The sequence below is a fragment of the Bufo bufo genome, chromosome 4 (genome assembly GCF_905171765.1).
Source record: "Bufo bufo chromosome 4, aBufBuf1.1, whole genome shotgun sequence".
Lineage (NCBI taxonomy): Eukaryota > Metazoa > Chordata > Amphibia > Anura > Bufonidae > Bufo > Bufo bufo.
Window position 1 is genome coordinate 407,946,846 of NC_053392.1, and position 21,696 is coordinate 407,968,541.

A 21,696-nucleotide genomic window follows, 5' to 3' on the forward strand; every position below is an offset into this window, starting at 1 on the left:
CACTGCACAAACGAATGGTGTATTTCTTTTTTCAATTTAAGAACATGGGGTGCCAACTTCACACAGGTAAGTGTTTGTTATTTTATGTGGATGTCACATGTGTTAGGTGAAGCTGCGACTTCATGATGACCTATATTGGTTGGAGTGTAAAATAAATGCACTGTTTGGACCTGAAACCTGGTGTCCTAAAGTCGTATCTGTGAGAATGACCCCCGAATAAGAGGCAATCCCTTACAACATCCTATCAGAATGTTACTGAAGGGTATACAGAAAGGCTCTGCTGTCACCCGTCCTTCCGGGCAGCCATTTACAGGGAAGATGTTCAGGTCCTTATCTGATATGTTGCAAGGATATCCTTTTGGTGAATATACTAGCTTACTGATTAAAGACAACCATGAATCTGGCTTTCTATGGTTTCCTCAGACCAGGCGAATTTACCTGCACTTCAAGGTGTAAAAATTATCGAGTCAGCTCTCTTGGGACGGGTCATGTTACATCCTTGTGCTAACCTCCACAAAGACGACACGCCCAGGACAGCTGACTGAAGTTAAATACTTTCCAACTGGTAACAAATGGTGTCCTGTGAGAACCATTCAAGAGTGGTTACAGTTTATTACGGAAACCCCGGGTGAGGCACCTCTGCTTCAGTTAGGTTCTGCTCCTTTTGAGTTGCACAAACTTCTTCAAATTCATTCGTATTCTGTTGAGGAACATTGGTGTCGACCCCAGCTCGATTACTGGGCATTCTATGCGCATCGGGGCGGCCTCCGCCGCATCTAAGCATAATGTCCCAGTACATGTAATTAAGAAGTTAGGCAGGTGGAAATCGGCTTGTTATGCCCGATATATATACCAAACCCGCAGGTTGAAATGTCTAGTGCCTTCAGTAATCTAGTTTTGTAATTGTAAATAAACAGCTATGTTTGTGATTTTTGGCCCCTTTAGCCTACCCTCCGTACAGCAGTCTCGGCACACCTCTACTGCTTTAGAGGTAGGTAGGTCTCTCACACATAGACGACCCGAATACAATTGATAAGCAAATATATATTTGCTGTATTTGTATGAGGGGAGGCGGGGTCTAGCCTTTATAAGACTCTGCCTTCCCCTCTCCTTACCAGCGTCAGCTCGTTTTGCCCCACCCTCCCAATCCCATTATTACAACAACTCATTGGGGGTGGGCCCCTTTAGCCTACCCTCCGTACAGCAGTCTCGGCACACCTCTACTGCTTTAGAGGTAGGTAGGTAGGTCTCTCACACATAGACGACCCGAATACAAATACGATTAGACTGGATGGTTCACAGCAGTATGATGTCGAGGTCACCTGAGTCTGACACTGTGCAGTCGAGCTTGGGGGTCACAGCATTCAACCTACTCCTGCCCCCTGTGGCCCCAGAAAAGCCTTTCAGTTGCACCTCTGTCTTCACTGCACCCTCCTTGTTGGGTGCCTTCTTTTTTTCCTTAAAAAAAAGCAACAAAACTCCACTACACGCTATGGAAGAGTCTCCCTGTTGATGCTTTGTGCAAGAACAGTCAGCATTTGAACTGCCATAAGGGAAAATTCAGGGGGAGACCCCATGCATAGTTGAGTTTGTGGTAGTAGTGGTACCAGTGGGAACTCTGGGCAAATACAAAGAAGGGAGGGCAAGGAGCCCACAATGACATAACAGTCTGATAAAAGCAGCAAGGAGTGCGAGGACTGACTATCCCAAAAAGCTGCCAAAGCCAGATCTGTTTCCATTATGGTTAGCTTGGAAGCTGGTGATGCTGCTGATATGTGGGTGCAGGTAAGCAGAGTTCGACTGCCACTAGCTCTGTGCGAGTATCCCCCGTCTGGCAGTTTTTTCTCTCCACAATGCCAGAAGACAAAAGCGTTGCCGTGTGCAAAATCTGAAGGATTAAAATAAGCCTTGAGTGTTTCTGCACATTCCAAGAGCCATCTTTTTTATTTTATTTTTCAGTCAATATTACAGATGAATTTATTTTGTGCATTATTTTTGTGTGTGATAAGTAATTTTGTAACAGAAGCATTTTGGACTACTTTATTTGTTTTTGGAGGGGGGGGATGAAAACATAGCAACTCCATTTTTTCTTTTCACCATATCAAAGGCCATGGAAACCTTTCAACAGCTTTCACTTTCAGTCTATCTGCAGAACCATTTCTTTCTGCTTTAGGCCTCATGCACACGACCGTTGTGTGCATCCGTGGCCGTTGTGCCGTTTTCTTTTTCACGGACCCATTGACTTTCAATGGGTCCGTGGAAAAATCGGAAAATGCATCGTTTTGCAGCCGAGACCGTGATCCGTGTATCCTGTCCGTCAAAAAAATATGACCTGTCCTATTTTTTTGACGGACAACGGTTCACGGACCCATTCAAGTCAATGGGTCCGTGAAAGAACACGGATGCACACAAGATTGGCATCCGTGATCCGTGGCCGTAGGTTACTTTAATACAGACGGATCCGAAGATCCGTCTGCATAAAAGCTTTTTCAGAGCTGAGTTTTCACTTCGTGAAAACTCAGATCCGACAGTATATTCTAACACAGAGGCGGTCCCATGGTGATGGGGACGCTTCAGGTTAGAATATACTAAAAGAACTGTGTACATGACTGCCGCCTGCTGCCTGGCAGGTGCTGCCAGGCAGCAGGGGGCAGCCCCCCCCCCTGTAGTTAACACATTGGTGGCCAGTGCGGCCCCCCCCCCTCCCTCCCCTGTAGTTAACTCGTTGGTGGCCAGTGGGGCCCCCCCTTCCTCCCCTGTAGTTAACTCGTTGGTGGCCAGTGGGCCCTCTCCCCTCCCTCCCCCATCTAATTAAAATCTCCCCCCCTATCATTGGTGGCAGCGGAGAGTACCGATCGGAGTCCCAGTTTAATCGCTGGGGCTCCGATCGGTAACCATGGCAACCAGGACACTACTGCAGTCCCGGTTGCCATGGTTACTTAGCAATTTGTAGAAGCATTATACTTACCTGCGAGCTGCGATGTCTGCGTCCGGCCGGGAGCTCCTCCTACTGGTAAGTGACAGGTCATTAAGCAATGCGCCGCACAGACCTGTCATTTACCAGTAGGAGGAGCTCCCGACCAGACGCAGACATCGCAGCTCGCAGGTAAGTATAATGCTTCTACAAATTGCTAAGTAACCATGGCAACCGGGACTGCAGTAGCGTCCTGGTTGCCATAGTTACCGATCGGAGCCCCAGCGATTAAACTGGGACTCCGATCGGTACTTTCCGCTTCCACCAATGATAGGGGGGGAGATTTTAATTAGGAGGGGGAGGGAGGGGAGAGGGCCCACTGGCCACCAACGAGTTAACTACAGGGGAGGGAGGGGGGCCGGCCGCACTGGCCACCAACAAGTTAACTACAGGGGAGGGAGGGGGGGCCCACTGGCCACCAATGAGTTAACTACAGGGGAGAGAGGGGGGGGGCGGCCGCACTGGCCACCAATGTGTTAACTACAGGGGGAGGGCTGCCCCCTGCTGCCTGGCAGCACCTGCCAGGCAGCAGGGGGCAGTCATGTACACAGTTCTTTTAGTATATTCTAACCTGAAGCGTCCCCATCACAATGGGAACGCCTCTGTGTTAGAATATACTGTCGGATTTGAGTTTCACGATCTAACTCATATCCGACAGTATATTCTAACATAGAGGCGTTCCCATGGTGATGGGGACGCTTCAAGTTAAAATATACCATCGGATTGAAGAAAACTCTGATCCTATGGTATATTAACTCCTGACTTTACATTGAAAGTCAATGGGGGACAGATCCGTTTGAAATTGCACCATATTGTGTCAACGTCAAACGGATCCGTCCCCATTGACTTGCATTGTAATTCAGGACGGATCCGTTTGGCTCCGCACGGCCAGGCGGACACCAAAACGACTTTTTTTTTCATGTCCGTGGATCCTCCAAAAATCAAGGAAGACCTACGGATGAAAAAACGGTCACGGAAAAACGGAACCCGTTTTTGCGGACCGCAAAAAAATACGGTCGTGTGCATGAGGCCTTACAGTGAAGAGAACTGTAAAATATGTAGCCCTTGTGTCTGAAGTCCTGACAGCTTATAAACATTCATTTAGGCCTCATGCACACGACCGTTCCGTTCTTTTGCAGCCTGCAAATTGCGGATCCATTGTAGAAATGCCTATTCTTGTCCGCAAAACGGACAAGAATAGGACATGCTATATTTTTTTTTGCGGGGCTACGCAGTGGAGCAACATTGAAGTGAATGGGTCCGCATCCGAGCCACAAAAACTGTGGCTCGGATGCGGACAAAAAAAAAAAACGGTTGTGTGCATGAGGCCTTAAAGTGAGGTTTTATGTAATCCCCTTTAAGCCATATGGTTATCCATTTGATGTAGCTATAATGAGTGTTTATCAGCTTTCAGGAGTTCAAAGATGAGGGCTACAGATCGAGTTGTCAGAGCAACTACTTGACAGATTCACTATAAAGGAGAAAGAAATGGTCTGCAGACAGTACATGTAAACACGCTACGCATTAGATGCTGCTGGAACAGAGGTAGGACATTCACAATCGCAACCAATGGAATTATACTGCCATGAGGGTGGGGGCACAGCGGGAACTTGTCACTGGTGAAGGCACAGACCACCTACTATAGTGTTAGTGGCACGTTCCTGAAAAAAATAATTTCCTCTTGTTGCCTTCTATAAGTAATATTAATGTGAGGTACATGGGGGGGTTACTAATGTACATGGATTTATGTAATGTACATGGCCATTTTCTAGAAAAAGTTCAAAAGCTGTGTTCACAAGTTGTGGCCAGGATGCAGCTGAAACCATACCACATGCATGTTGGCACCATTTTTAAATTCAGTACAGCTAAAAGTAGTTTGGTTGTTAGCTGTTGCACAGTATTTGAAGGCATTGGGGTATGGACACAACACTCCTGGTGCAGTATTTAACTAAGGGTACTTTCACATTAGCGTTATTAGAATCCGGCAGGCAGTTCCGGCAGTTAAAATTTCTTCAAAGATTAAAGGAGAAAGTAGCTCCTACTATATTCCGGCACATGCGCAGACCGGAAAACCGGCGATGCGGCAATCTCCAGAACACCTGGTACCAGATCTGGCATTAATACATCTCTATGGAAATTAATGCCGGATCCGGCAAATACCGTACAAGGGACGGAACGGAAGACATCCTGATGCATACTGAACGGATTGCTTTCCATTCAGAATGCATTAGGACAAAACTGATGTGTTTTTTTCCGGTATTAAGACTCTTTACCAGATTTCAATACTGGAAAAGAATAACGCTAGTGTGAAAGTACCCTTATAACACATTACAAACACATAGAATTTTCACTGATCATTATTAACCTGTAGGATACCAGTGACATGCCTGTACGGCGCTGTGGAACGCGACTTGAGTCCCAGCGCTGTACAGGTACAGCACAGTGATTGTACAGGTGTCAGGAGCTGCGCCCGCCTGATCAGTGGCAGGGGCCCGGCTGTTCCTGACAGTCGAGCCCCTGCTGTACATGCCAGCATCTGTGAATACACAGATGCCAGCATATTAACCCTTTGTATGTAGCGGTCAGTGCTGACCATGGCATGCACAGGACTTGCGGAGGATATGGGCTTCCTCCTCGTCTCCATCTGGTCCCCTCGCTGCGGTGACCTGATGGCTGAGAAGGCAGCCCGATGCATTGCCTTCTGCGGAAGCCTATGAGATCCAACCCCAAAGCTGGGTCTCACAGGCACTCTGTCAGTGTAAAATCTGAGAGGCAATCCATTACAATACTGTAATGCATTGCAGAGGGAATCAGACCCCCAAAAGTTGAAGTTTCTTAAAAAAAAATAATAATAAAAAGTATCAAAGAAAACAAAAACAAAAAAAACATCTCTTTCCCTTAATAAAGAAATATAAAAGTGTAACAACTAGGAAAAAAAAAGAAAAACAGACATATTCGGTATCGCCAAGTCCGTATCGACCAGCTCTATAAAAATACACCCAGTCAGGTGAATGCTGTAAAACAAATATAAAAACTGTATAAAAACAGCAATATTTGGTCACCTTGCCTCACAAAAAGTGTAATACCAAGCGATCAAAAAGTGGTATGTACCCCAAGCAGTCACCTCAACCCGCAAAAAATAAGCCCCTACATAAAAAAAAAAAAAAAAAAAAAAAGACATTAGGTATTGCTGCATCTGTAACAACCTGCTCTATAAAGATATCACATGAGCTATCCTCTCAGGTGAATTGCGTTAAAACAAAAGGCTGTTTTGGATTTTTTTTTTTTTTTTACCTTGCCCCAGAAAAGCATAATATTGAACAACCAAATAATCATATGTATCCGAAAATAGAGGCACGCCGCAGACTCCTGAGAACCGAACTGGATTGAAACAGCCTCCCAGGAACAGCCGACTACCATCAGAGGATCCAACACAATTAGCGCCGGGAAGGGTAAGTGACCTCTGTAGCCAGAGACAGTGCGGGACGCCGCACTCAGGCACAGAGCATCCCTTTCCTCCACAGCTTGACATATGGAATATAACTACTAACAGTTACATATTGTCAATAGCTCTGAATTGCAAATATATGTACTTGCCTGCTTTTTTACCAAAACATATTGAAAAGGCGCACTATCTATCCTCTGCTGAGCGGCGATTGATATCTATAAAATACCCCACAAACGGAGCCACAAGCACATAAAGGGGCACCATTCGATATTAATCCTCTGTACAGCGATTATTTTCTTATGAAGGACTATCCTACACATCTTTTACTTGATTTTATCTTCTGACCAGTGGCCACTATTATATGAAAAACTGTTTATGAAAGACTTTATGAACATTTTTATTAGGGCTGCACGATAAATCGAAAAAATAATCAAATCGCGATAATCGGCAAATGCGATATGGCGATTTGGCCGACCCGAAAATGCAGCGATTATATATGAAGGGGCCCCGCTCACATAACTGGCTTTGTGTGTAAAGTATTTTACTAGTGTGTGAAACAATCTCTCTCCTATTGATAACGGGTCCAGCCTCTGTACTCACTTTCACGATGAATGCACTGCAGCGAGCGGGCCGGCCTGCGCGTGACTGACGTCACTTAGTAACGCTCCTGCTTCCTGAAGTGGGAGGAGCGTTACTAAGTGACGTCAGTCACACGCCGGTCGGCCAGCTCTCTCCCGCTCGCTGTAGTGCATTCATAGTGACAGTGAGTACAGAGGCTGGCCATGTTATCAATAGGAGAGAGCTTGTTTTACACACTAGTAAAATACTTTACACACAAAGCCAGTTATGTGCGCAGTTTAGGACACATGAGGGGACACGTAGGGCCATGAGGGGGACCAGCATAAGATGCTATGTCTTATGCTGCCCCCCCCCCATGGCCCTATGTGTCATAGCACATATCCCCCCCATAACAGTGCATCATCCACAGATCCCCCCCCCATAACAGTGCATCATCCATAGATCCCCCCCCATAACAGTGCATCATCCACAGATCCCCCCATAACAGTGCATCATCCACAGATCCCCCCCATAACAGTGCACCATCCACAGATCCCCCCCATAACAGTGCATCATCCACAGATCCCCCCCATAACACTGCATCATCCACAGATCCCCCCCATAAAAGTGCATCATCCACAGATCCCCCCATAACAGTGCATCATCCACAGATCCCCCCCCATAACAGTGCATCATCCACAGATCCCCCCCCATAACAGTGCATCATCCACAGATCCCCCCATAACAGTGCATCATCCACAGATCCCCCATAACAGTGCGTCATCCACAGATCCCCCCCCATAACAGTGCGTCATCCACAGATCCCCCCCATAACAGTGCATCATCCACAGATCCCCCCCATAACAGTGCATCATCCACAGATCCCCCCCATAACAGTGCATCATCCACAGATCCCCCCCATAACAGTGCATCATCCACAGATCCCCCCCATAACTGTGCATCATCCACAGATCCCCCATAACTGTCATACCCAGCCGCGTCAGTGGTTCATATTGGAAAATCCAAGCAAATACACCTCTAGCACAATTCCCTTAAAATATCGCATCGCATATCGTTATCGCAATTTTTAGGGCCCTAATCGCAATCGCACAAAATTCCCATATCGTGCAGCCCTAATTTTTATCTAGGTATTTTTTTATCCAGGTACTATTCCAGGATATCCATCACTTCCCACCCAGTGGTGATCACCTATTATCCTACATTTTTTACATCTTTTTACATCTTACTATTTATTAAAAAGGACATCTTTCCGCTCATATTTTTATTTTTTTTCATTTTATTATACAATATCCATCTACCAGATGTCACAACTACTAGAATACCAATAAATTAATACACTGTACCCAAATTAGAGTGTGCCTGCTTATCCTTTTCCTTTCTGTATCCGAAAATAGCCCCAATAAAAATGTCTACTCCGCAAAAAAATGAGCCCCTACACAAGACAACAGACACAACACAAGCAGACTGGATATTCAACGTACGGCACTGCGCTTATTACGCTCTGAGGAGGCAACAGAGCTCACCAGAGCACTGCGACCTCTTCAAACAGAGGGATGGGTGGGTGCAGAGAGTTAACCCACCGCCGATCAGTTATTAATGACCTATTCTGAATAGAAGTAATGGTAGAAATCCTGGAGACCCCTCTAAATCTGGCTTGTTTGCTGTGATTGTAACCTGTGCATTTCTGGTGTTGGGATCACAAGCAGCTGGGTGCAGAAATAAATAATTTGAAAGTATCATTCCAGTTATACTGAATATCCCCTAAAGGATATAAGCATTCCAAATGTTTAATTTCTCCAGATACCCAATAATATTATATAGGATAATATTAGGTGTATGTAGGAGTGTCCCTAGTGTCAGTAGGTCTGGGCACTCTGAACACTCTGCAGTGTGATAGGTGTTAGCATGGGGGCATTTTACTACAGCACACATTTTTTTCTTATTCCATGATTGAGGCTCCTGAACACCAACTTTAACCAGTACTGTGTTGTAAAGAAAAGAAAATGAAAATCCACAATTGCTATGGGCACTTTGGGCAACACAGACAGTTTATGTTTTAGATACTTCTGCCACTGAAATGCGCACTATGGGGCACATTTGTAGAAATGATGCAGATTTTCCTCCACCACAGCTCCGTTGTGCACGAGCGAAAATAACATTATGTTCTGGAATAAAAAAAATAAAAATAAACTGCTTACCCTGCTGACTTCTGTGTGGGTCATTTCTGTAAAACAAAATTAAATAAATACAAAGTTAGGACAAAAAAATGTAGCAGTGACAGCTTCTTTATTCATTCGTATCAGGTGAGAAAGTGCCATCAGTAAACAACTTGAAATCAAAAACCTTACACGTCCAGTCTGAACTAGGGCTAAGCATGCATGTGTTCTCAGTAGTTGGATGGGTAGGAAGATGCTCTTCTGGTTGCGGTTTATCCCCCCGAAAATAGGCAACTGAAACCCAACATGTCTAATCATTACTCCCCCGACATCTTCCATCAGGGAACACTCAGGAGGCCCCATACACATCTGATGGTTGGCCGATCCCAACGAAGGATTCAGCAGAGAAACCTGAATATGGCCAGCTCAATATACAATATAAAGGAATGGGTTTTATCACAGAACACCTGGGAGACCAGTCAGATTACTGCACAGGCCGAACTCGGGTTCGGTTCCAAGTGGAATCGAACCAGAGTTCGGTACAAAGTTTTTTTACAGTAGAAATTAATTTACGAAGTTATTACCCGAAGTCTCATGAGACTTTGTAAAGTATTAACTTCGGCTCATCGGAGCCAATACATTCTAATACTGTGCTGAGCGCTCGCTCCGTACAGTATTCAAATGAATCATCCGAAGTCGATTCTTTCATCCCTAGTGACAGGCATAAACTGTTCTGCCAGATACTTTATATGTAAAAAATTTAGTGTAAATTGAACTAGATATAATCATTTATGTGGACAGGTTGTAGTGTTAGGATTTCTAGTACTTCTGTCAGCATGAAATTCACTGTTAAAACCAAAGCAATGGGTTTTCTGGTATATAAAAGTCCCAAATTGTTGCACAAACATTTTTGACTTTGAGTATATAAGCTACTCTCACTACTTTCTTGAAAAGAGTAAGGCAAAGAAGCAAGGGTGAACAGAGTGGCTCAAGTCTGCCCTCGGTGAATTTAAAGATAATGATGACTCAGGTTACATCATCATTATCACATCAGCTAATCATGATCCATCCTGAGAATAAATCATAAATATATTTTTATGGATAACCCCTTTAGGATACTTTCACACTTGCGGCAGAGGATTCCGGAAGGCAGTTCCGTCGCCGGAACTGCCTGCCAGATCCATCAAAACGTATGCAAACTGATGGCATTTCTCAGACAGATCAGGATCCTGATCAGTCTGACAAATGTATTGAAATGCCGGATCCGTCTCTCCGGTGTCATCCGGAAAAACGGATCCGGCATTTATTTTTTTCACGGATCCGCTTTGCCGGAACACTTGGGGCCGGCATTAATGCATTTCAATGGGAAAAAAATGCCGGATTCGGCATTCCGGCAAGTGTCCGGAATTTTGGACGGAGATAAAACCGCAGCATGCTGCGGTATTATCTCCGTCCGGAAAAGGCAAAAAGAGTGAACTGAAGACATTCTGAATGGATTGCTCTCCAGTCAGAATGCATTAGGATAAAACTGATCAGTTTGGGTATTGAGCCCCTAGGACGGAACTCGGTGCCGGAAAAGAATAAGGCTAGTGTGAAAGTACCCTTAAAAGGGCTATCCTGGAAAAGATAATGATGACCTATCCTTAGGATAGGTCATCATTATCACATCGGCAGAGGATAGAGTCCCGGGGCCGGTACTACTGCTGATCAGCTGTTTCAGTGATCCGCTACGCTTGCTTAGTGTTGCAGCTCAGGCCCATTCACTTGAATGGAGCCAAGCTGAAACTAGGCCACATGATTGATGTGATGATTGATGTAACACAGCAAAGCGGAGGGGGTCCTAGGTGTCGGACGCCTGTAGATCTGATATTGATAACCTATACTAAGCAGGGTCGTCCTCGCGGCATGCAGAGTACTTGGACTTCTGAAAGGCCCCAGGCCTGCCATGAAGGCAGGATGCATTAACAAGCTTGTCAGAATAAAATATGCAAGAAAAAAACAAAACACTTTTATTTATGTGTGTGAACACGTTATATAATATATACTGCAAGAAGTTTTGGACTAGAACATCCAAAGTCAAAAGGTGCATATCCATAAAGCTACATACAAACAGCAGCACATATTGCCATATTTTGTTTGCTACGAGTGTTGTATATATAATATAATATACTGCATATGAACCTGCTGTTCGTGTAGGTTCAAAAGCAGTCCGACCTATGGTGAGCTCCGAAGACAAAGGCAGAAATTTTGCAAACATTGCTTGCGGTGGCTCTGTGTAGGAATTTCTCACACGGGAATTTTTCTGTACATTGCCAGCCAAGAAAACCATATCGGTGTGGAGGCAGAGAATAAATGTACTAAAGCTTTCCTTTAAGACATGAAGTAGCATGACATGCGCACGTGGGAAATCAAACTGGCCAACAATATAAGCAAGACTGTACTCCTTCCGGTCTTCATTCAAGTAGCCAGGCCAGATCCACAATCAGTACATGGTCGTGGTTTTAATCATCATTGTCAACACCATTAGCTACAGTTTCTCCTGCTCTGACTACTCCACCTCGGCTCCACCATCAGCCATCCATAAAGGAACGTGTGGACATGAAATAACCATATGCTACTGCTACTACTACCCCTACACAGCTGCACATCTCCTGCCTTGTCCAGTATGTTTGATATCGTTCTGCTGCTGGGAACCTTACCCAGCACAATATAACAAACCTAAAACTGCTTCTAAGAAAAGGATATTTTTTGATGACTTTTGTAAAAGTCATTATATCTTCAATTCCCAGGAAGATAAGCTGTATATATTTTCTTTAAACTAGCACCAAACCTGTTGCTACCGCCCCCGCCCAATATAAAAAAAATAAGATAAATAAATCACCATTTGTATATAACCACCAGCTTCTTAGCTACCACCCATTTACCCATAGCCCTAAATGTTGCTTGAACTCTGGAATTACGAATTCAATCTTATATTTAGAGAGCTTGAAAAGAGTTGGATACACTTTCGATTCAGGTGAAATTTATTCAAATTGAATCTGACGGCCAAATACAGTAGATAGAATCTATGAATTTTAGGAAATTCGCTCATCTCTGTTGTGGCTGGGACAATGGGAGTGCGCATAGGCCTATAGCAGTCTTTCTCTACATGATAAATTCAAGTAATTGAAGTGAGACACCCCCTTTAACTTTAGGTGAGGTTTGGTATAATTGATGGCCAAATCAGATTTTTAATTTTTAGTTTTTTTTTCCCCTTAAATAAAATTATATTGCAAACATTGGTCAATAAAATTTGTGAAGGCACATTTGCCAAGGTCCATTAAGTTGTAACTACCACCCCTAAAAAAAAGTAAGTTAAACAAATGGTATGTGTTGTTTGTATTCATTATCCATTCAATATTTTCTGTTAAGTCAACCGGCAAAAAATATTTAATCAATGTTTAATGCGTCATCAACTGTCGTATTCAACTAATGAGGAAGCAAAAGAAATATATAAATTGCTGTTTCTTATGGGAATTGGTAGCCAACATCACTTCAGAGGAGCAGAATAATTAGTGGCCAACAATGTCAATTCTCACCAGAGGCTGGAGCAATCCACTGAGTAACAGATATACCAGGGGAAAATTATCCAAAGCAACGCACATTTACGTTTGAGATTAGGTTTTGGATTGCTTAAGGGACACTAATGCACAACTGAGGGATGTTATTGGCGTTGCCAAGACACAAAGCCAAGACACATCTTTATGGCTAGTGGCTATATTACCATTTACAAATCAAGTAACTTCTAGATCTTGGCTTTCAGAAACCAAACCACAATATATACCATACTAAGCTATATCCAGCAATACAAAATTATCCTAAAGAAATTGAATCTTAGTTTTTGTGGACAGGCAAAAAAAAAAACTAAAAAACTTGAGGTTCTTTCAAAGCTGCTGTAACGGGGCCCTTATAACCCAAATGAGTGGCTCCGTACTGTCCCAAGATCATGCCATTCGGACATCCAGAACCATGCGATCCTAATGTCCCCTTTTCCTCAGAGAAGACACCACACACCTCTGGTTCATGTGAACTCACCTCAATAAATCAGTTTGTTCTAAGGGTACTTTCACACTTGCGTTTTTCTTTTCCGGCGTTGAGTTCCGTCCTAGGGGCTCAAATCCGGAAAAGAACTGATCAAGAATTTCTTTTCCGGAGAGTCCGTCCTTCAGGATGCATCAGGATTGCTCCGCTTCAGTCTTTTCGACGTTTCCGTCGAAATGAAAAACCGTAGCATGCATAATTTTCTTCTCCGTCTCAAAAGCCATATCATTTGCCGTAACGCCGGATCCGTCCTTAATTCCCATTGAATTGTATTAAGGACGGATCCGACTTTAAATGTTCCGGGGAACGACGCAACGACTGATCCGGATATCCTGTCTGCGCCTGCGTCTGATAGAGGAGGAGCAAGTTTCGCGCCATCCTGTCTGGATCCTGCCTGCGAGGGAGTCGGGTGCAAGCCAGAGAAGGTGAGTATATGTGTTTTTTTTTTCTTATTTTCTGACAGAAAAAACTCATATAAACAGCTCCTATGTACTTATACATAGGCACTATAAGTACATAGGAGCTGTCAGTACCCAGTGTATGTTAGGAGTAGTAGTCCTGTCTGCTGCTACTCCTAGCATCCACTATGTACTTATATTAACTGCATACCCCTATGTACTGTAGCATAGGGGTTGCAGGGATTATAACTACACAGTGCATGTTAGGAGTAGTAGTCCTGTCTGCTGCTACTCCTAGCATCCACTATGTACTTATATTAACTCCATACCCCTATGTACTGTAGCATAGGGGTTGCAGGTAATATAACTACACAATGCATGTTAGGAGTAGTATGTTTTCGTTCAACAATATGACCACCTGTCTTAAATTTTTTTTTTTTTTTGACTGATCAAAAAAAAAAAAAAAAATCAGCTAGCCAGCCAGCCAGCTAGCCAACAAGCCAGCCAGCCAGCCAACAAACAAGCAAGCAAGCCAGCCAGCAAAAAACGCAGCCAGGCAGCAAATTATTATGACCAGTACGTTTTTTTTTTCGTCGGTATATCTCTGTTATTTTAAAGTTCAAATATTCAACTTTTTTATTTTTTTAAAGGCACATCTTAATCTTCGAGCGAGGCCGGGAGCTCTCCTCCCCGATCACGACACCTCCAGGATGTGGTATGTAAAGTTCCTTAGCATTCCAAACTGTATATTGTGTTATTTTTCAAATAATTTTTATTTTTTTTTGTTTAATCAGTCAGACTCTATGGAGGAGAGTTCTCCCGGTCAAGCCAGAGCCAGAGGAACAGGGCAGGAGGAAGTTGGGGGTGGAGGAGAAACGGTTGGTTAATGTTTTTTTTATACTTTTCAAAGTTTTTTATGCCTGTTTTTTTTAATATATATATATTTTTTTTATAATTTTATTTTTTATTTTTAGCCATCTCGTCCTGTTGCCAGTGAGAGAGGTCATCAACGATCTTCCAGAGGACGCCGTGGAGCATGCGGCGGTCGTGGTCGTGTGAGTATTGTAAAGTTATGGTTTTTATTAAAAAGAAATTTATCGAATATTAAACTTCTTCTTTTAGGGCTCCCAAACCTCCACCAGAAGGCATGAGGAGGACGTTGAACGATTTTATATCGACAATGACCTCCTCATCCATATGGTGGAGGAGTGTACACAGTCATGCATACCATCATCTAACACGGCTCCTCTGGAACGAGATATGTGCGGCCATTCTGCCCAACTGGGATGACCTCCGAGAAAGGCAACAGGGCCAATGCCGTAAGTATAAATTATTTGTAGAGAGCAGACATGTAAAAAAAATATCAAAATTTGTTTTACAGTCTAATTTTTTTATAACCGCCACTTGAGTTTTTTAAAAAAAAAAATTCTTATTGTGGCTGTTTCAAGTAAAATGTAAACCAACTTTGATTATACCACTGATTTTAAATATACATCCTAATTTGATTTCTTTCTTTCTAGGAGATACGATCATGGTTCGGTGGCGCTCAATCAGGGCCGCTACAAGAAGGCCTTTAATGAGGAACTTCGGCGCCCGAGTGGGTCGGGAGGAACCTCAAGGCGTGAATACCGCTATTCTGCCGCCTTGGGGTTCCTACGAAGGACCCTTGAGATGCGAAGGTAAGATATAAGGTGTCTCTAAAAAAAAAAATTTCAAACTAGGTGTATGCCCCAGACAGACTGTCATTTGGCACTTTGTCTTGGACATCCACATTGTATTTAGTGGAGTAGAGAGGAGCGATGTGTGCTTCCGATTTTTTCATTTGAAGTTGTTTTCCCAAAAAATAGGCTATACTGTACATAGACACTTCCTTGAAAATTCATTTAATTCATGGCCTCTATCTATGTACAGTATGTTTCTCTATTTTTTGGAATGTAACCTCCTATGTCCCTTCTGAAGTCTCTTTGCTCACCTCTATCCCACTGTTTCTCCCATCCATAAAAAATATTAAATTTATTTTTTTCTTTGCTTCACAGAACATCAAGCAGCACTCTTGCGCCCGAAGTTCCTCAGGAGGCGGTCCCTGAAGAGCAAGCTGCCGCGGGTCCCTCTCGCCCTGCTCCTACTGCAGGTCAGGAACACCAGGTTCCCCTACTTGTGACCTCTGGCGACGCAACGATGGCACCACTTTTTGAGGCCCTCATGCGTCGCCAGAGGTCAGGTAGGAGCCGCCAGGCTAACTACGAAGACCTCACAAGGCTCATGTATGAGTCCTTGGCGGGGATCACAAATAGGGTTGCATCTGTGGAGGATCATTTGCGTCGTCTTCAGGAGGGGGCGGTGTTGACGACACAAATGAGTCCGATGCATCACTATATTGTGTTGTTGTTACCTGCGCTGGAACGCTTATCACCTGACCAGCAGTATGAGGCCAGAAGACAGATGGACAGCGTTTTGTGGCAACTGGCACACCACCCCACAACCATTCCCCCACCCATGCCCTATCCCCCATCCTACACCTATCCCCCATCCCACACCTATCCAAGTTTACAGCCGCAACAGGCTCAGGATTCCCACCCCCATCCCAAACCCCCGAGCTCTTTTCTCAACACTTTTCTTCTCCTCCTTCTTACTATGCTCCTACCTCTTTCACCACTCCCTCTACTGTTGCTCGGGAAACTCCTTCTCCTGCCCAATCCACTCTTCATACTCCCTCTGTGCCACTTGCATCAACACGTACTTTGTTGTCCACAGTGGCAGAAGAACAACAGGACAGAGTGGACCCAAACCAATCACTTCCCTCCACCCCCCACCATTTCCTTAATTTGTAACTATTTATTTTATTGTTATTTATAATAAATCTTATTTTTTTTGTTTAAAAATCCAAGGACTGTTTATTTTATTTTTTTATAAAGATAGATATTTTTAATTTTAATAAAATTAAAATCTCCCAGCACTGGCGGAGCGACACAACTAATTGTCGCTCCTCCAGCGCTGGTAGATTGTGAGAAAGCTAGGTGTCTAATAGGTCAGACATAATCTCCCAGCACTGGCGGAGCGACACAACTAATTGTCGCTCCTCCAGCGTGGGCAGATTTAACCTCAGTCTCCATAACAGGCCTGATTAAATCTACCAGCGCCAGTGGAGCGACACAAGTATGTGTCGCTCCTCCAGCGTGGGCACATCAATATATTAAAATAAAATCTCAATTACGTAAAAACAATATTTATTGAACCCAAAATGCAATTGAAATCAAATACAACACACTGTAACCATCAACCAACGAGACAACAAACATAAATTAACGGTTATTTGAAAATGAATGCCAAAATGTTTATACAAATCGGTCCTGCCAGTCCACCCTTCCTGCTTCAGAGCAGAAATAATCCGCAAATGAGTCTCTCATCCGTGCAACCGCTACAGTTGACCGATGTCGACAACTTTGAATGCTTGCGATCTCGCTGTCCTCCGGTACCTGTTCCAAATTGAGTGGTTCTTTTTGAAGGAGGTAGTTGTGTAACACCACAGCAGACTTTACAACCTCGTCGACCGATTGAACCTTCATCTGAATTGGTTTAGTGAAAATCCTCCTTTTGCGACCAAAATTCCAAATGTGCATTCAACCATTCTTCGAGCCCTGGTCAAGCGGTAGTTGTATGCGCGTTTTTTTTAATCTAATCCGCGGCTGGAATGTGGTTTAATTAGATTTCCACACATTTGGAATGCCTCATCACCGACCAATACAAACGACATGGGTGGGCCATCAGTACCTGGCAGTGGTTGAGGGAGAGGAAAATCGAATTGTCCGTTATATAGACTACGGCCCATATTTGAATTTTTAAATACCATGGAATCGTTGGCGCGTCCATAGGCCCCTACGTCCACTGCTACAAAACGATATTGAGCATCTGCGATGGCCATTAGTATTACTGAAAAATATTTCTTGTAATTGAAAAACTCGCATCCGGTTCCGTGGGGCTTGATAATACGAATATGTTTCCCGTCTACCGCACCTATGCAGTTGGGAAACTGACAAACATCCCAAAATCTTTCAGATATTTCTGTCCAATGCTGTCGAGTTGGATGTGGGATAAATTCATCATGCAGTTGTTCCCACAAAACACGGCATGTCTCCTGGACAATTATTGAGACAGTTGATATCCCAAGGCGAAATTGAAAATGGAGTAAGCTGAAACTTTCTCCACTTGCCAAAAACCTAAATTTTAAAAGAAAAAAAAGGGTATAAATTTTTTTTCCAAACAACATAATATACAAGGTATATCAATCTGACGCAATTTTATTGCACCCCTACATATATTAGTTTGGTCAAGATTTTTTCTGTGGCCAATATAATTTTTTATAAAATTCAACGATAAATGTTTGTTCTCCATGGCGAACAATATTCATCACAGTTCATTCTACATCTTCAATGATGAGTATATTGATTCAAACTTTTCAAAACAAGATGTACAATAAAAAAAAAGAATGATGAGCATCAATTGGGGCCAAAATTAGACACTTTGTACAGTGATCCCAGAAAAAATAAGCAAATTTTGATTAAAAAATTTAGGGCTTCACACTACCAAACAGCAGCTTTTAAAAATTTAGACCAAATATTGGTACAATATGTAATAAAGTATATACTTTACCTTATGGTCAACAATAGGTGTTCTGCTGGGGAAACACAGCGACGGAAAGTGGTGTCTTGTCTTTGAATGTGAGGTGACACACGTTGTAAAAGATCATCAAAACTTTCTACCGTCATCTGTAAGTAGTTAAAGAATTTTTCAGGATATTCCCTCAATTCAGGAAACAGAGTTTCAAAAACTCCCCTTCTTAATCTTGCAGAGGTTATTGGATGCACCCAATAGCGACGCTTTCTACGCCGTCTGGCTTGAAGACGTCTTCTCCAGCGTGAAACCAGAATTAAAGCCTGAAATCCAAAACTAATATGGTACGGCATCATCTTTGCACTCTGCTGAAGGAACTTCTGAGTGGTAAGTGACCTTCGGTGGTCTTTTATAGCCAGTTGTAGTATTTGCTTTAACAGATTGCATCTTTTTGTGACCTTCTGTTATCTTTTATAGCCAGTTGTAGTATTTTCTTAACAGATAGCATCTTTTTATCTCTAAATTTAAATCTAAAAACGCAAGAAAACTGAATAGACGGATCCGCTTTTACGACGGATCCGGCGAAAATTGACGATGGAATGAAACTGAACGACGGATCCGTTACGTTAAAAATGTGCGGCGGTGTGCGTTTTGTCCGGCGGCGGAACTGCTTGCCAGATCAGTCTGCCGCAAGTGTGAAAGTACGCTAAAACAACAGTTTTCATATCCCCCTCCCCAAAATGTGAGAGATAACAGTTTCGAATCCCCCCTCTCTCATGGCAGGTCACATGACATTATCACATTCCATTGCCCTTATAAGGCTTTACAGGTAAACAACCTTAAAGGGAACCCAGTCCCCATAGCTCTGTGTGCTTTTATGGTGTCAAAAAAAGATTTGATACATATGCAAAATAACCTGAGATGAGTCAGAGCTTGAAAATATGACTCTTCTCTGGTAACACAGGTAAGATATAACTCATGTTAATTTGCATAAAAGGTGGGAAGTAAAAAAATGCTTAATACTTATTGAATTCGTCTGCAAATGAAATTAAAAGTGTAAATTTATATGTTTAGGGTAACTGTCACGGCGGGGAATGGGGATAACCCCCCACCGTCCAATGTCAGTGGCTGCAACCCCAGATAGCAGGGAACAGGGAGCAGGTCACCCCCTAATGTAACCCTGAGCTCTCCCTAGACTCCTAGCGCATGAGCCGCCTCAGAAGGTAAGGGGGCTCATGCTCACCAACCTAGGACCCTGCTATCCCTGCTATGCCCTAGGCCTGATGACAGGGCAGAGACCACCCATTCATCCTTCACCACGGATGAATGGTGTCTCCAGAGGCCCAGTAGCAGACTGTCACGGCTGTATGTGAGCAAAAATAGAAATACACAGTACAGAGCAACTGACTGGACCCAGAACTAGGGAGGATAAAGGGTGACCCCTGTCCGACCCTCAACGCTCTCCCTATTCTGCTAAAGCACATGCCCAGATCCCAATGGCGGAACGAGGCATGCCCACGTGCCTAAGACTAATGACCACTGTAACCCCTACAATAGTGGAAGGGGCACGGCCACCAGTGCCCTACTCAGTATATGGAGGGAACCGTGGCCACCTCAGATCCAGTCAGAAAACAAACAGGAACACAACAATGTCTGCAGACTTAGCTGAAGGTGTTGCAGCCACAGAGAAGACGGATCCAAGGACAGGCTGGCAATATCCGGAGTGCTAGCTGCAGCAGAACACAGGTCCAGTGAACTGATAGCTACAAGTGAAGAAACTAAAGCAAGAGCTACAACTGAAGTGAGAACTATAATCCACATCCTATCATAGGAGGAGGGGAGATATAAAGAGAGGGAAATCAAACACATGAAGAACAGCTGTGGTGAAAGAAACCAAAAGTAAAAAGAGTAGTGAGAACTCCTCCCAGCTCTAGTAGTGACATCATCACAGGGGTGGAGAAACAGAGCTGTGAGAACGTCCCAAAGCTCTGGTAGTGACACAGACAGGATGCGAAACCATGGGAAAAACAGTACGGCAGGTAAGTTACACAGCAACATAACAATGCTATCCACACTTACCTGCCGCAGCAGTGATGGAAGGAGGGTCCAGGCTGGGAAACCCACAGTCTTGTCTTCGCTTAAACTCCTCCGGGAAGGCAAGCCCCTTCCGGAGCAACACACCACAATCAAACCTCCAGGCAAGACCCACACCATTACTACATACAACAGGTGGTGGTGGTGAAGGGGGGAGTGACAGAAACACACCGGAGGGGGGACACAGACAGCGCAAGGTAAACAAAATAATAAATAAGGGTGGCTCACACAGACCAAGACATTTAGCCAGGGAGCAGAGCTCCAACACAGACTGACAACAAAATCAAACTGACCTCATGCTCCATCACACCAACATATAAGGAGGCCTGAGGTCACACCCACCACACCTAGCAGACAAACCTTAACCCCGTGCATACCAAAATGGGGAAACGCCACATCCAAGGAAAAGTGCCTCACATGCAAACCAAGTTGCCAAAGGCAACCGCACGTGCAGACACAGAGTCACGACCTAGCCAAGGGTCGTGACAGTAACACAATGAACATTTAGAAACGCTCAATGAGGGTAGCATAGTAGAGGTGACAGGTTCCCTTTAAGTACATCTGTTAATCTGTTGCCGGGCAGAGTCTCCGCAGGGGATGGTGGACACAGTTACAGTCCTCATTCTGCATAGGGGAAGAGATGATAGGATTTCTGCACTGTTCATGACACACAACCATGGCACTTTCTCTCCTGATGTAACAGCTGCTATACCCATTTCATACCAATAGTAATCAAGGACATCAAAGCACTCCAGAAAGTTACCTTCCAGCATACACAGTATGGGGCGTACAGCAAATGTACATCTCGAGGAATATCTGTTGAAGTAATACAGAGCTTACAGAATAGTAAAGTTTACACTAGTAAATGCTCCATCTGACTATCCGCTCAGGGTTGAAATAAAGTCAAACATAATCAACTGGCCATACACACACTTTGACAGCTTTAATGTGGGCAAACAAGTAGAACATCTGATCCCATCTTCAAGTCCTGTTCTGTTCTTTTACTTCTATGGAGAGCAGTCAGATTTAAATATCAATTGCAGTTACCAATATTTCCCATTATCTCACTGCTGTCAAATCCATGTTTCCATTGGGCATGCAACAGAGTTAGTTACCATGGTGGGATTAGGAACTACATACCATGTCTGGTAATCATATCCATCTGTCATTGATAGTGTTTTGTGAATAGAGCTTCGGATCATAGATCAGAATTCGACTTGCTCAAACATTTTGTTTCAATGCTGTCCAGATACCTGTCTCCGTACTAAATTAAAATGTATTGCCTTTATGGAGGCAAAATTTGTTTCAGCCGAAGTCACGCAAATGAATTCCGTAACCACTTCTGTGTCTTTAGAA

The 21,696-nt window shown here is 43.7% G+C and overlaps 1 protein-coding gene across 3 annotated transcripts in view; it reads right to left on the reverse strand.

The window, feature by feature from the left end:
* Positions 1–21,696, reverse strand: part of PDE10A (phosphodiesterase 10A) — a 384,127-nt gene that overhangs the window by 232,384 nt on the left and 130,047 nt on the right. For all 3 annotated transcript variants that reach the window (XM_040429292.1, XM_040429293.1, XM_040429294.1), the window contains exon 3: positions 9,200–9,225. In XM_040429292.1, the coding sequence (XP_040285226.1) occupies positions 9,200–9,225 (26 nt within the window). The remainder of the gene's footprint in view (positions 1–9,199; positions 9,226–21,696) is intronic.